The 14020-nt window shown below is 42.3% G+C and overlaps 3 protein-coding genes across 5 annotated transcripts in view; all 3 read right to left on the bottom strand.

The window, feature by feature from the left end:
- cyth1b (cytohesin 1b) overlaps positions 1-5463 on the bottom strand; it is an 8239-nt gene extending 2776 nt beyond the window's left edge. Inside the window, exons 1-5 of one of the 3 annotated variants that reach the window (XM_037277883.1) lie at positions 5181-5463; positions 1546-1628; positions 636-700; positions 331-397; positions 81-199 (exon numbers count right to left, since the gene is read on the bottom strand). In XM_037277883.1, the coding sequence (XP_037133778.1) occupies positions 81-199; positions 331-397; positions 636-700; positions 1546-1628; positions 5181-5277 (431 nt within the window). In that variant the 5' untranslated portion in view covers positions 5278-5463. Of the gene's footprint in view, positions 1-80; positions 200-330; positions 398-635; positions 701-1545; positions 1629-2245; positions 2372-3719; positions 3926-5180 lie in introns of those variants that run through there. The other 2 variants (XM_037277885.1, XM_037277884.1) reach the window with 2 other exon arrangements.
- socs3b (suppressor of cytokine signaling 3b) overlaps positions 1-10225 on the bottom strand; it is a 25807-nt gene extending 15582 nt beyond the window's left edge. Inside the window, exon 1 of the mRNA XM_037277982.1 lies at positions 10213-10225. The gene's annotated coding sequence lies outside the window, so the exon portion shown is untranslated. The remainder of the gene's footprint in view (positions 1-10212) is intronic.
- Positions 7266-14020, bottom strand: timp2a (TIMP metallopeptidase inhibitor 2a). The gene is made up of 5 exons (XM_037277978.1): positions 13662-14020; positions 9904-10004; positions 9728-9836; positions 9401-9525; positions 7266-9334 (listed from the first exon to the last, which is right to left on the bottom strand). Exons 1-5 carry the CDS (start codon positions 13789-13791, stop codon positions 9137-9139), a joined length of 663 nt encoding a protein of 220 aa, XP_037133873.1. The 5' UTR covers positions 13792-14020; the 3' UTR covers positions 7266-9136.

Here is a 14020-nt window from a genome sequence, read left to right as displayed (position 1 = left end):
GCATCACTGGCTGTACAAAGCACAAAGTTGTGCTCCAGATGGGAGAATTGTCTGAAGGTAGCATCCGAAAAAACACTGACCTCTCTCCGAGGTAATCGCCGATGGCCGTCTTGTTCAGGCCCTCGCCTTTGTAGAGGAAGCGTGCGATGTCGTCACTAGTGTTTTTCAGCAACGAGCAGTCGATCAGGAACTGGATCCCCTTAATATTACAAATGCATACAGTCATAATTGAGCTACTGCTTCAAATGTGCAGTTGTGAAAACAACGTTTTTTTTAATCTCAAATAGATGAAGACTATTTTATTGATTTGCTTTCATGTACTACTCTCACCTTCTTGGGGTCCATGTTGAACTTCTTCCGGCCCATGGCCATCTGTTTATTCCTCTGCATGCTTTTCCTAATGACGCAGAAAATAAAATCAGCGACAAAAATATTATAATAAGGTAACGCTGTCCATGATAATGTACAAGTGCCAAAATGCAAATCTGGATTAAGTTGAGTTCAAGTCCATTCTGGATACAAAAATGGAACTAGGCCACTCGCAAATAAGCAGACAAAATGGTGCCCTGAATTTTGGGTGTCACCTTTCATCGTCTGCACTCCCACAAAAAAATGTTTCGAGAAAAACCTCTTACCTTTCTTCAGTCAGACCCAGGTTATCAATTTCACTGGTGACCTCGGCTATCTCATTCTTCAGCCTCTATAAGAGCATAAAGAAAAGCATATAGAAAAAAAAAACTCCAAACATAGATTGAGTGAAACCCTACAACTCTCTCTCAACTCCTCTGTGGGAGCTGGAGCACCTGTTCTTGGCTCAGCCCGGCGACCTTGCTTCCCCTCTCCTCACGCTTTGACCCACAATCACGAGTCTGCTCGGCCAGACAACACCCCCCTCCCTCCCTCCTTCAACAGCCCCCTGACAGTTGGCCCAGAATGGAGCAAGTAGGGGGGAATGCAGTGACGAGGAATGGCAAGAAAAAGAGGATAAATAAAGAGACGACAGCCTGTAGGAGCAAAAACATGATAGGAAAAAAATAGGATGAGGACTGTGTCTCCGATTAGGAGCTGCCCAGACACAATCCCCACCCCAAGTAAATAAATCCAGTCTGTGTCACCCTGGTGACAAATGCCCCCCCCCCCCTCCCTATAAAGCAGCGGCGTCCCGTGTCTCCATTACTGGAATATTTGACGGCCCATTGCCCATTTGTCCCGAGGGCACGTGGAAGCCACACTTAAAGCAGACAAGTGAGGTTCAAGACTTACCAAGAAACATTTCAATTCCTGTGAGTGCTTTTTGCTTTTTCTTAATTTTCTGTTCATTTCTTTTAACACTTGTGTGGCAGTTAATGACTTCAAAAATCAGCTTGAATAAGAATGAACCATTTCATTTTGCATTATTTTCGATGGGGAAAAATAACATGTGCAACCTATCCCATTCCCGTAATTATCCGGTCTGTGCAGAACATTACGTTTAGCAGAAAAGTGAGACTGATCGGTCAAGTATTTGCCATGAGGTAGACTGTGTGCATCTGTGTTTGTGTTTACTTGTATGTCCTGCAGTAGCTCCTGTTTCCTGCGGCGGATGCTCTCCAGCTCCTCTCTCTCCTCTGGACTGAGGTCATCGGGCACTGAGGGCCAACAAGAATGTATAAATACAACAAATTGACAACTTTTTGTAACCATTATGTATTACCCCGCCCACATCCGTGCAAATCGAAATCTCAATTCATATCATAAAAACAAAACAAACACTGCAGCTATCTAACCATTTCCAAACCTGAAGACACAAAACGACAGCTCTTAAATTAGCTCCATCTTGATTGTGCAATTGTCACTTTGACCCGGCGTTGGCATTCAACACAGTGATTTTGCCTTGTGATCCGGTGGTTGGTACTTTCTCCGCTGGCTAAATGAATGCGGCATTACATGCCTTCTAAAAAGGGCAAACACATGCACACGGCTCCCAGACAGATGTACTTAACCAGACTGAAGTTGCTCTTATTATAACCCAGGACAAAAATAACAGCACACCATTGTGAGAAAAAAAATTGTGCAAAACACTTGACGGAGGCACATTTCAAATGACAAAGTTATAACAGAAGAGACAACAGGCCACTTAGTGTGTTTGTGCATGCCGCGGGACTTCTTGTCATAGCGGTTCACACGCACAAAAACATGAATCAAATCGATTTGGAAAATGTTAGCACCGAAGTTGGCGCCTATCACATGTCACGCTGCTTCTTACCCATGAAAGAGTCAATCCGATCCCATCCGCCTGTCTTAATCTGAGAGTTGATCATTCCACATCATGGCCAGCATGGGAGAACAGACTGATGTGCGACAGCCAGAGAGGGGCGAGACCCTTTAACGTCACCCTCCCCCAATTCCGCCCCCCTGCCTTAAGTCTATCTCCTCCCTCCAAGCGTGACCTTCGAGTTGGGCATCATGAGCCGGCCGAAAGTGGAGTTAGATTTATTCAACCCAAAGCAAGACACTGTGTTCCAATTGATGTTTTTCCATTATCGTAAATTTTGTACGCAAAACAGCTTCTGGGTGATTGGTAGCTGCAGCTATGTGGGCACCAAGTCTCCATGTTGTTGGCTCGATTGAAATTCAGCGGGAAATTCTGTTCCCGCCACGACAACATTTTTTTTTTTACCAGAACGAGGAGCCCGGACAGTGGTGGTCATCACATGCCAGCAACCGCAAATTAAACTTGCGCCGCCTTCTCGGCTCAGCCCGATCTTGTCCATCTTACCCCTTTGGGACCTTCAGACGCAGCTGACATGGCACCCGTGGCCAAGCGGGTTTATTTGGGAAGAAAAGAAAATGATGCGTTTGGTCGTCTCGCTCCACTCATAAAGCGAGGATTGTCTTTGCCACGGCAGCTGGCCCCGAAGCTAACTGGCTGGGCACGGCGTGATATAATCCAGTGGTTACGGTGAACTCCCCATGGAGACTGGGAGGTATTCATCACCAGAAAGTCCAACGTGTATTCAACAGCAGACATGTGGCCAGAGAGAAAGAATGAGGAATGAGATGGAGCTGGTTTTGGATGCAGGACAAATGGCACAAACTACATAAACTGCAGGAAGACCCAACCTCACAAACACCTGTCATAAAAATAACGCTGCTGTTTGTGTAGTGAACAATAGAAACATTATTGCAACCGCATTTAACATTTCCTGTTTTAAACCAACAGAGCTGCACCAATTCTGTTGATCCCATGTGTTCATTTTAGGCTTAATTTCCCTAGCAACAAGGCAATATATATATATATTTTTTTTTTAAAACACCTACTTGTTTTGTGTTAACACACAAATTACCGGACCAACTTTGATAGAATGATGGACAAACAACACAACATTGCACATCAACTTTTACAAAACGTCACAAAAAGTCCTAATGTCCAAAACATCCTTTAACGACGTAAAAAAAAAAATCTCAAAATGGATGCTGTGGTTAAAGTGCTAATAAATGAGCACAGTACCTCATCAAGTGTGGCCTCGGTCCAAGTTGACTAATAATGGCTGACTTGTGTGGCCACAAAGAGCTTTTATAGACACAGTCGGAGACGAGTTATTTACTTAAATAAAAACGCGAATGATTATTTTGATGGTGTATTCTGAATTACATCACGTTAGCTGCTAATTAGCCCAACTCGCTGAGCTAACTTTGTTACCCTCGCTCAAATTAAAAGAATCCCCAAGGCAACTTACCGACGCCGTCTTCCGACTTTAAAACCATGTTCGCGTCGCTGTTCAACAGCCCGCAGATGAAGCAAGGCCCGAATGGGACAAGAATTAAAAACTTTGAGTAACTTTAAAGGTTAAAAAAGGGATTTGTACATGCGTTTGGATGGAGTGAAAATTTGACAACGGTATCCATCAAGACAGCCGGTGTTGAGGCTCAGACGAAGGGGCGTGACTTCAGCAGAGGCAGCCAATCAGAAGGTGACTATCTGACTCAATATCTGATTGGAGGAATAAAAATAAAAAGTTGAATATATTAAAACCATTTAATTTCATCATGATTTGATTTTAGCTTTCATTTGGCTTATTTAATCGATAGCTTTTTGATCAAACAAGAAGTAATATGTTTCTTTGTTTTTTGTGCCACAGTGAGGTAAATCGCCAGTTAAACACATTATTATTATTTGAATAACTTACTTATAGCAGATATATTATGAAAAAACACTTTTTCAGTCATTTTCTGTGTGGGATGCAGCTGTCGTATTGGATGTGTTTGGATGGAAGCAAAGGAGCCAAAAAGCATTGCAGCTGTGCACTTTAATCAGCCATTTTGGACACGATAACAACAGGATATGCTGAGGATGGGTTAAAGAAAGATCTCGGGAACTTGCTAATGGCCTTTTTCCTGAATCTGACAAAGAAAATGAGGTTAGATTAAATCTAACCGCTGAGTGGAGCAAACTTGGCTCAGTTTTACCTTGCAGTAAAACAAGACAATATGACAAATAATATGTACATAATCCAGGTCCACTCTTTTTATCATTTATTGTGGGTCCCAAATGGAGTTTGAATGAGGTGAAATGACACAAAGGGTACAAGGCGAGAGCGATGGGCCGTCGTGGAGATGGTACCACTCGGGCACCCACTTGAGAGGAGGCTCCATTCTGGGCCTGAGAGGATGGCGAATGTGCGTCACGCTCTCAATTGGAGCCCACCATGTCGTGCACGCAGGTTTTTGCCTGACTCATGCGTGTGCGTGCACAACAAAATGCCAAATAAACAAATGAACTAAACACAGCATGGTACGCACACACACACTCTTGGAAATCACCATGGCAACGGCTGCAACATGTTGCCCTGATATTCACATGAGAGATGGAGATAAACTGTGTTTAAATTCAATTTGACTGTTTTGACTACATCAGTGTACAGTGTAGTTATGCCACACAGTTTAAGGACCATTTTTTTATTGAGATTTTGTGTGTGATTATGTCAGACATAGATTTGAAGTTTTTTTTTTATTACGCCAGCCAAGATGCAATCAATCGGGAATGATAGTTTTGACTTTCGGCAATTGTTATGATTTACAAATGTGCTGTCACACCTAGCTTTTTGAGAATGATTGTTTTGATTTGATTTTAACAGGATATGATTATTCTATTACACAGATTGTTTTACTAATGACAATTAAAGTAAACAATTACTCACCTTTAGTAGCAGGAGCAGCAGCAGACTCCAGAGCTCGTATCGTCGGGCATAAAAACGCCTGAAAACTGGAAGCGCACAATTCGCTAACACTCCCCATAACGCAATCCCTCTTTGGTTGAAGACTCACAGCAACATCAGAATTTTTCTCCGTCCACTGACACCATCACTTTGCGATGGACTCTTCCAGAAACATGTTCTTCTTCATCTCACTCTCTCTCCACCGCTCACACACTTGACCTGACTCTCAACATCCACGCTCACACACTATCACATGGACACCCAATATGACACTCTGAACAGTTGCTCAAGTATTATTGGAAGTGATGGTGACAAATGGGCGTGCACACATGCACACCAACTCTTTCTCCCACTCGCGTGCCCATACATACACGCAGCTATTTTAATATCAGACGTGAAGGAATTTGCTTGCAAGAATTTATGCTGTCTCTTGGCTAATATTAATTTATTTTTTACTCTGGACCAATAAAACATTAGATTAAATAATATTTATATATACGTATATTTATATATATTTTTATCTAAAATAAAAAATAAAATAAACGTACATATTAAGTTTCTGTGTCATACTGACATTCACTTTCCCTTGCACTATTTTGGTCCAATAATAACTCTTCTTTTCCCTGCAGTGTTGACCTCGTTCTGATGACCTCTCTCTTGAGCTTTTCTGCCACCAGACATTTCACCTCTTCCCTTCACAGGTCATCTTTTGCTTTTTGATTATTTATCTTCATCTATTTTCACAGTCGAATATTTTCCCTTTCTGCTGCTTTATGGTAATGACAACTGTGCGTGTAGGCGGCAAAATGCAAGCAGCCTCGGCCTGGTCATTTGCATGCAGCTAAAGACAACAATCCAACAATATGACTCATCAGGAAAAGTATAGGGGGGAAAGTGTAGACTAAGAGAGACTTTTCTTCACTTTCTCTTCAGAGGAAAAGCAGCCTAAAAGATTAAGTGTTTCCTTGGAGGAATTTGGTGTTGAAAGACAAGGTCAAAAAACAAGCAAGACTGAAAGAATTTCAAAAATGATCAGAATCCTCTCTTGCATCCTCATTTTCCATTTTGTCTGCAAATGTAGCTAATTCAAGAATCAAATAGTACAACTGAATGAATATTAAATAGACACATTTTGGTCAACTTAAAATGTAAAAAAATATCTCCAGAATTGCAGCGTTCCCGGTTTAAAAGACAATAGCACATATCATTTATGTATCAGTGTTACTATCAATACGGTTTTAAGTACGTATTATTTTTTTTATAAAGTAAAAGACTCACATTACGGCTACTGTACTGTTATAGTCATTCAATGGCCTTTCACAATCCTAAGTGATATTACCTCGGGTGGCCACAAGAGGGCGACAAGTCACAGATATTCCATTGGAAAAGTTTTACATCAAAAAAATGAGTAGTTATACCGACTAACTTTAATACAAACGTCTTTTACAATAGAATTTATATCCTGCCTCGGAAACGCCAAGACATTTTGAAATAAACGAGTTTTTCGCATAAAAATCAGTTGGGGGGGGGGGGGGGCGCAAAGCAGGGCGTTTGACCCATTTTGCAGCAAACATCCGAAGGGCAAAGTCAAAAGCAGATCACATGCGGCTGTCTTGACATGCAAGCGCACGCAAGCACAGACACAAAAAAAGCGTCCGCGTGCACAAACAAAAGCACAAATTCACGCCCTCACAAGCTCCAATATCCCCCCCCCCCCAAAAAAAAAAAAAAAAAAAAAACTTGACACAGGAATGAACAGAAATGACAAAACCTGCTCCCTGGGCTGGGCTGCACATTTTTCAAATATTTTCCAACTGGAGTCAAGTAACTCTAGTGATTTTTCTGCTACGTCTTTCACAGTTGCTCGCGACCTAACTGAGGATTAGAAACGTATAAACAGCAATTAAAAAAAAAAAAAGTGATTTATTTGTATGTATATTTGAAGTTACTTTGTGTAAACTACATGAAAACAAATTATTTTCAAAATATGTGTTATTCTACTCCTATTAATTTTACTGTGTTGTATTTTCAGCAAAGCGAGAGAAAGAATATGCAAGAAAACATTGATCCTTTCAAAGATGTCTTTTTATTTGATAATATGGAATATGTGTGTCCTTTTTTACCGGACGTACACAAAGCCTCAGACACATGCACGGTGGTCTATTATTATTATTATCATCATTATTATTATTATTCACACACACAAAAAAAAGAGATGAATATTCTCTCTTCACTCTCACGGTGCTCCAGCGCAAGAGGACCTCGCCTCGACGGCTAAACACATTTTTAAGACAATGATTATGGAAAAACCGGCAAAAACGCACACAAAACAGATAACAGAATGGAAAATTTGAGTTTAAATTATGCCTCTAATACTCCTTTACATTTATACTGCATATAAACAATCACTTGCCAATTTATCTGGTACGCCTTGAAGAAAACCAACAAAGCATTACTTTTTTTTTGGGATGCTTTACTGTAGTTTAAATAGTTACAGTGGATATATGGGAAATTTATGAACAGTTCCAAATATCAATCAGTGCTAGCACAAAACCTTCAGGAAAGAAGAAAAAAAACAAAAAAACAACTACTACCCACATACACAGCTACAAGAGTGTGCACACTTTTGCAACCAACATTATGTCTATTTTGCCTCTAAAAATAGAGTTGTACGAGTTATAGGTCACAATAAGTTTTATTAAAATGATTTATTTTGGTGTAATTTTAATAAAAATTTCAACAGGGGTGTGTAGACTTTTTAAATCCACTGTATATATTATACAATTCCTTGAAAATAGGTGTTAAAATAAATTGTGTTGGTTTTTATCTTAGGGCACAGTACCTTTTAAACTAGAAAGTGTATGCAATTGTGTGTTTTTCTTTTTCTTCATATGTTTCCTTGCGTATAAAGCAGCGCTGTAGCGAGTAACTTGGTTGGAGAAAAGATGTAGAAAAGGAGGGGCACGGCCACACCGGACCCTCCGTACATTGGCAAACGGTGAAAATGCACATACAATCAATAAAGAACACTAGTATAAGCCATGAAATAAAAATTAAAAAATCCCTTTTTGTCTTAATTCCTTTCAACAAGCCTCTGGGAAGCTCTGTGAACGCGTGCCGTAAGCATAGCAATCCTACTAATCCTAATAATTGTGAAATCAGTGTTCAGGTCTTTCTGCATGGGGGGGTAAAAAAAAGTGCAAATCTAGTAAACTAACGCAGTGAATAATTCATCAAAAATAATAGTCAAGTAAGGACTAAAATGCATAGGTGTAGAGTGGGACACTGCAGATTAGAAGGTGACGCAAATATTAGTTGATTTAATAGAACGTGGTATATTATTATAAGTCTTGCTCCCATTTAACATATTCCATGGGAAACGGGAGCAAAGAAATGTCGACCTTTCTGGCTGTATACATTCTCACACACATGCACACAAGCACATCCTAGACTGGTCCAGTGAGTCATTTGTCACCAAACGAAAATACTGAATTGTGTTGTTTCGAAAGGAGATGAGCCTGACGTGGGCGCGCTTTTTTAAAAAAAAAAAAGGACACAAATAAAATGGCAAAATAAAAAAAAGGCAACTTGGAATATTTGCTTTGGATAAAATGGAGGTCATTGAAGTGACTCATCTTGCGCAGCTCAGGGATCGATTGGTTTGGACTTAACAGAAAAAGAGCTTCAGAGGAAGTGCTCTGTTGCTGCCCCCCCTCCCCAAAAAAAATAAAAAACTAAAGTTATGTCCTCCTGACGCCAGCCTCAGGAGGAAAAAAAAAAATCACTTGACCAGTCTCATGCCTCGAACGTGACAACAACAAAGAACCCTCATTTGGTTTAAAATGAACACAGAGAGGCTACAGACCCCCCCTCTAAATCAAAATGGCCTGATGTTTTTTTTTTTTTCCATGGGGGTGTGAATTAATACTTGCAAGGCCCTAGGGGTCCTCCGCGTCCAGGAACTCCTTCTTGGGCGGGGCCACGCCGCGGTACCAGGAGCAGGATCCGTCGGCCCGCTTGACGCAGGCGTAGTGGTTGGCCTGACGACCGTACACCTGCTTATCGATCATCAGGTCCGTCCACAGGCACTCCTCGGGGGCCGAGATCTCGCAGGGCAGTGAAGGGCAGCGAACAATCTGCAAGCCCACCTCAATCATAAACATTTTTTTCAAAGGATACGTGATAAAGTCGCAAAATCCTACCTTGCACTCGCAGCCCATCTGGTAGCGTTGGGTGAGACTCTTCTTCTGGGTGTTGCTCAAGAAGTCCCAGGGCATGATGTAATCGCACAGCGTCACGTGCATTTGCCCACCGGTGTCAGACTTGCCTGCGAAAAACAGAGGACGACAAATCAAATTTTTTTTTTTGGAAACATCTGCTGCGTTTGCAGTCTTCCGAGCGCTGCTGCAGCCTCCCGTTTTGTTGACGACGCTCCTTGCAGAGGAGGATGAGTCATGGCAGCATCAAATGGCAACGTTAGGGCTGCTTGTCATTTTGGGACGGAAAATTCATTCTTCTCGAGTACACACCAGAGATCAAGTACTCCTTCTTGCCGCTGGTGTCCAGGGTGACGCCGCACACGGCCGACACGGGCGCGGTGAAAATGGTATCGATGTCCTGGTTGGGTCCTTTGAACATCTGCGATGTGGAGAAAAAAACTGAGCAAACAACACACACACACACTCGATAATTGATTCGCATATACCTTGATCTGCTTGATTTCATACTGAATCTTCTTGATGGGGTTCCCGTAGATGTCGTTGCCGGAGTCGACCTCTCGTTCGCCAACCACCTTCGCTCGGATCACTGTTAACAAAAACACAAATTTGATGTAAAATTATTTTCCATGCTAGTATGAGATCGATTGGACCTAATGACCTTTGGCCTTCTTAAATAAAAAAACATGCTAGGGGCTTTTTTAGCGCTGCTGAGGCTTCCTGTTTCCAGACACGCTGAGCTGAATTTGCTATATAATGACTAAAAAAGGCTTTTCATTCTGCTCTATTAAAAGAACCTGAAAGATGATACGAAAACAGTGTGTGCGCGCGAGCGACGACGTCCAGCTTCAGCTATGCGTACGACATTAAATTCTCAATGGAAAATGTGAGCAAGCGAGTCAAGGGGGGGAAAAAAAACAAACCCCTTCAGAAGTGGAGGAAAACACACGCACGGACACACTCACAAAGTTTATTCACACACTTGAACGTCATACTGTAACTCCATTGATGTCATTTTTCCAACATAATTGGCACTCTAACAGTCGTCGGCACTGTGTGGTACTTGAATGCAAACTTTTTGCACAGGCTGAATAATGCTCAATGCTCGGAACTGTTTGCAGACCTCAGCATTTTCAGTCCCACTCTGCAAATATCCAGCACGTACACATGCACACGAGTGTGGTTGTACCTGGCTGGCGCTATGGATTGCATTCCTCTCCCCCCCACACCCCACCCCGCTTTCGCTTCCTGACCTCATTCTGAGTTGCAACAAGCACAGGATTAAGCTGATAGGAAGTTGCTGTTAAATTCGCAGTGTTGGCAATATGCACGGTGTAAGGCAAAGACCTGACCCCCCCCCCCCCCCCCCCCGCCCCAAAATAAGTCACTCAGTAGTGCCCCCTGGTCTATCAAGACTACACAAGAAGATGCTAACAGTCGAAGAAGACAATGTGAATAGGAGAAGACAAATCACAGACTGCAGATAGAACACCACAAGGTCATGTGATCTGCGCCAGGCCGCCAATCCGACAACAAACCACCAAGTGACCCACATTTCGATTGTTAGCGCTCTCAGGATGCAGCAGAATGACTCAGACTTGCATTTTGGACAACTTTTCCATGCAGGACGACGCCCCCCCCCTCCATTCAGCCCACCACCACCACCATGACGACCCTCTTCCTTTTCCACATGTTGAGCCAATTACATCAGGCTGCTCTAAAACTAAAACGTCAGCTGTAATTTCCGTCACGTCAGCCGTATTCCGTCTGCGACGCTAATGTGCAACAGCAGCGTGTGAACAAATACCTTTATTTTGAAATGTCCCAGTTGGGTTTCGACTTCCTCATTTACTACTTAAGCTCACCATATGTTAAATGGTGAAATCTAAATGTTCCTCTTTGGGGGGGATGTTGTTGCATAGACAGAGGTTCTAACAAAAGAAAGCTCTGGTCTACTGCGTTGCCATCTACACAAAGCAGCCATTTGTACATAACATAATAGCAATTCAATTGTGACATATTGGATGAGTAAATGTTGCACAATCATTCTAGTGTCCTATAGGGGCAGGGCATAGGTCATCTATCATCATTTTTGTAGGATAGAACCGAGGAGGAGCAAATACATTGAAAACAGCAAGGGCCCCAAAACAGATCCCTGCGGAACACCTAGACTCATAAAAACTGGAAACCACTCTAGAGCGCTACCAGTGATACCAACCTGGTATGTGGCCCAAGTTGAAATGGAAACAACATTGTAAGCATTACTGACCATTTTTCAAAATATATAATTGGGCATGAGTCCCACAAATTCTGCCGAGCCAGCCGCATAACCACGAGAAGCATTGCCGCACTAACGAGCAAGTTATAATAGTATTGTTTCCAAGATTTGCGGCGGGAGGATGACACCGCATAGCCGCTGCGGCTTGCAGCATCAATGAGCACGAAAAAAACAGCTGATCATACACGCTGGTTATTTACAGTATGGAAGCCACTACACAAACACCGCATCATTTTGACAGAGTGCGTTTGCAGGAAGCGCACACAGACTTGCGGCTTAAAAACAAAAATCCTGTCTACAACTTGGTACGTGTGAACTCCAAACCACATTTTAGACTTCCTGTAATGGTTTATTGACTCACGAAAGACACACCGGCTTACCAAACACATCCTGTTTGTCAAGGCAAGAAATCAAAAGTTTATTCGGCAGGATGTCTTAGTTGCTGCTAGAGTTCAACGTACATCCCAACTGACGAAAACAACACAACACTGGAACTTTCATTGCCCAGCCCCTCACTTGAAAACACACCCTGGATGTCATCCAGATGTCACCCGAGCTGCAGAGCTCCGCATCATGCGTTGCACTTCCAGCGTTACTGATGGTTTTTTTTTTTGGGGCGGGTTTTAAAGTTGCAAAGCATTCCAGTAATTCCAAAACTTGCACCACCCCTCCTCACAAAAAGGAGTGGAAATCAAGTCAAAAGACAGACTAGGTAGAGAGGAAAGTTTGCAGTGTGGTTGAGATTCGATTTCTTCTCAAACGCCCACCCCCCCCCCAAACCTTGAGACCGAAGCTTTCCACACTGCTTCTCTCTTTTCCCTCCGCGATGCCACGTTGACCCAGCCGAGCCGCGTCGGGATCCCGAAGGCCTCGTAAAGGCGCCATCTCATTTCCAGATTGCGCTTACTTACCGAAAACAAAAATCAGACAGAAAAAAAAAAATGACAGGCAGGCGGAAAGTTTTGCTTCCACATACTAATGGAGCAAGAACATGAAGTCAAAACTACGGGCACAATATTATTCATTCATTTATATTCACAAAGATCACACTCATTATGTTGTTTCCGAGGCAACTTGAAGCAGAGTCAGACACACTGAAGGTCACTTGAGGACTATGCATACACTTTAATGTCACAACTGAATCACTATTTTGTATTAAATGTTCCCCACCTAAACTGAAGGGAGCTTAGAAGAATGGGCTAAAGATTTGAATCATATTTGAAAAATAAAATAGATTTTGCTTGTGAGGGAGGAGCCACGTTTAGCCTGGGTTGTTAACAGTTAACAGCTGAGTTGTTGAGGTTTTTTTTTTTTTGGCTCAACATTTTTTACAAATTAATTCATAAAGTACTTATTTTTACGAATAATGTCAAATGAGCATGGAATATTTCAAAATAAAAAATATACAGCATAATAAATATTATAAATATATTGAATATTTCAATATGGGGATTCTAATTTGTGGGACATTTATTGACATAAGCAAATTTGTTGACCCAGTTTATCTTAACACTAACACTACCATAATAAATACAAATATTAAAAAAAAATCTCGACAAAAGTTCCTGCTCGGGTAATTTTACTTTACTACAATTTTACTACACTAGCTTTATCATATTTGGGTTTTGAGGCAAGCTATGTTTGCAATAAATCTTGCCAAAGTTTCCTGCTTCATTGACTGGCAGATTTACACTAAATTAATATATTCTCCATGTAAGCCCGGTTTTTACAGTGTAGAGAGGTCTGTGGTGGTCTCGTTTGGGGGGTCTGCAAGAGCAGGGGTGCTGCTGTACAAATCAGCATGCAAACCGAGTCGTGGCCTTGAGCAGCACACCCACCACTAGAACGTTAAACAGATCGATGACTAGGCTGCTTTTGGTTGCTGCATGTGGAACAGACACAGACAGCAAACAACAACAACAACATCACCACAAGCGTGTCCGGGCATGAGAGGGGCGGTGTACTCACCCACGTCGGCATTGCAGAATGCCTGTTGCGGGTGCACCGGGGCGCAGCTGCACGCCTCGGTCAGCTCCTCAGCCCGCCACACGAGCAGCAGTGCAAGCGTGCACAGAACGCCGTTCACGCTCAGCGGCATTGTTGATGCAGACACCGCGATGCGAGGTTATCTCTTTTTTGGCAGCGATGGAGATGCGAATGAAAAGTGACTCGTTTTTTTTTTTTTTTTGCTTAAAATATTTTTTTCCTCATAGAGCGAGTCAAGACAACAACGGCGTATGTCACAAATGAGAAGTTTCGTGCTGCATTCAGGGTTGGTGGAGCTTCGAAGTGCCGTTCAAGGACTCTTGTTATCGTCTGATGCGCGA

Source organism: Syngnathus acus, chromosome 19 (genome assembly GCF_901709675.1).
Source record: "Syngnathus acus chromosome 19, fSynAcu1.2, whole genome shotgun sequence".
Classification (NCBI taxonomy): domain Eukaryota; kingdom Metazoa; phylum Chordata; class Actinopteri; order Syngnathiformes; family Syngnathidae; genus Syngnathus; species Syngnathus acus.
This window is presented reverse-complemented; position numbering and strand designations above follow the sequence as displayed.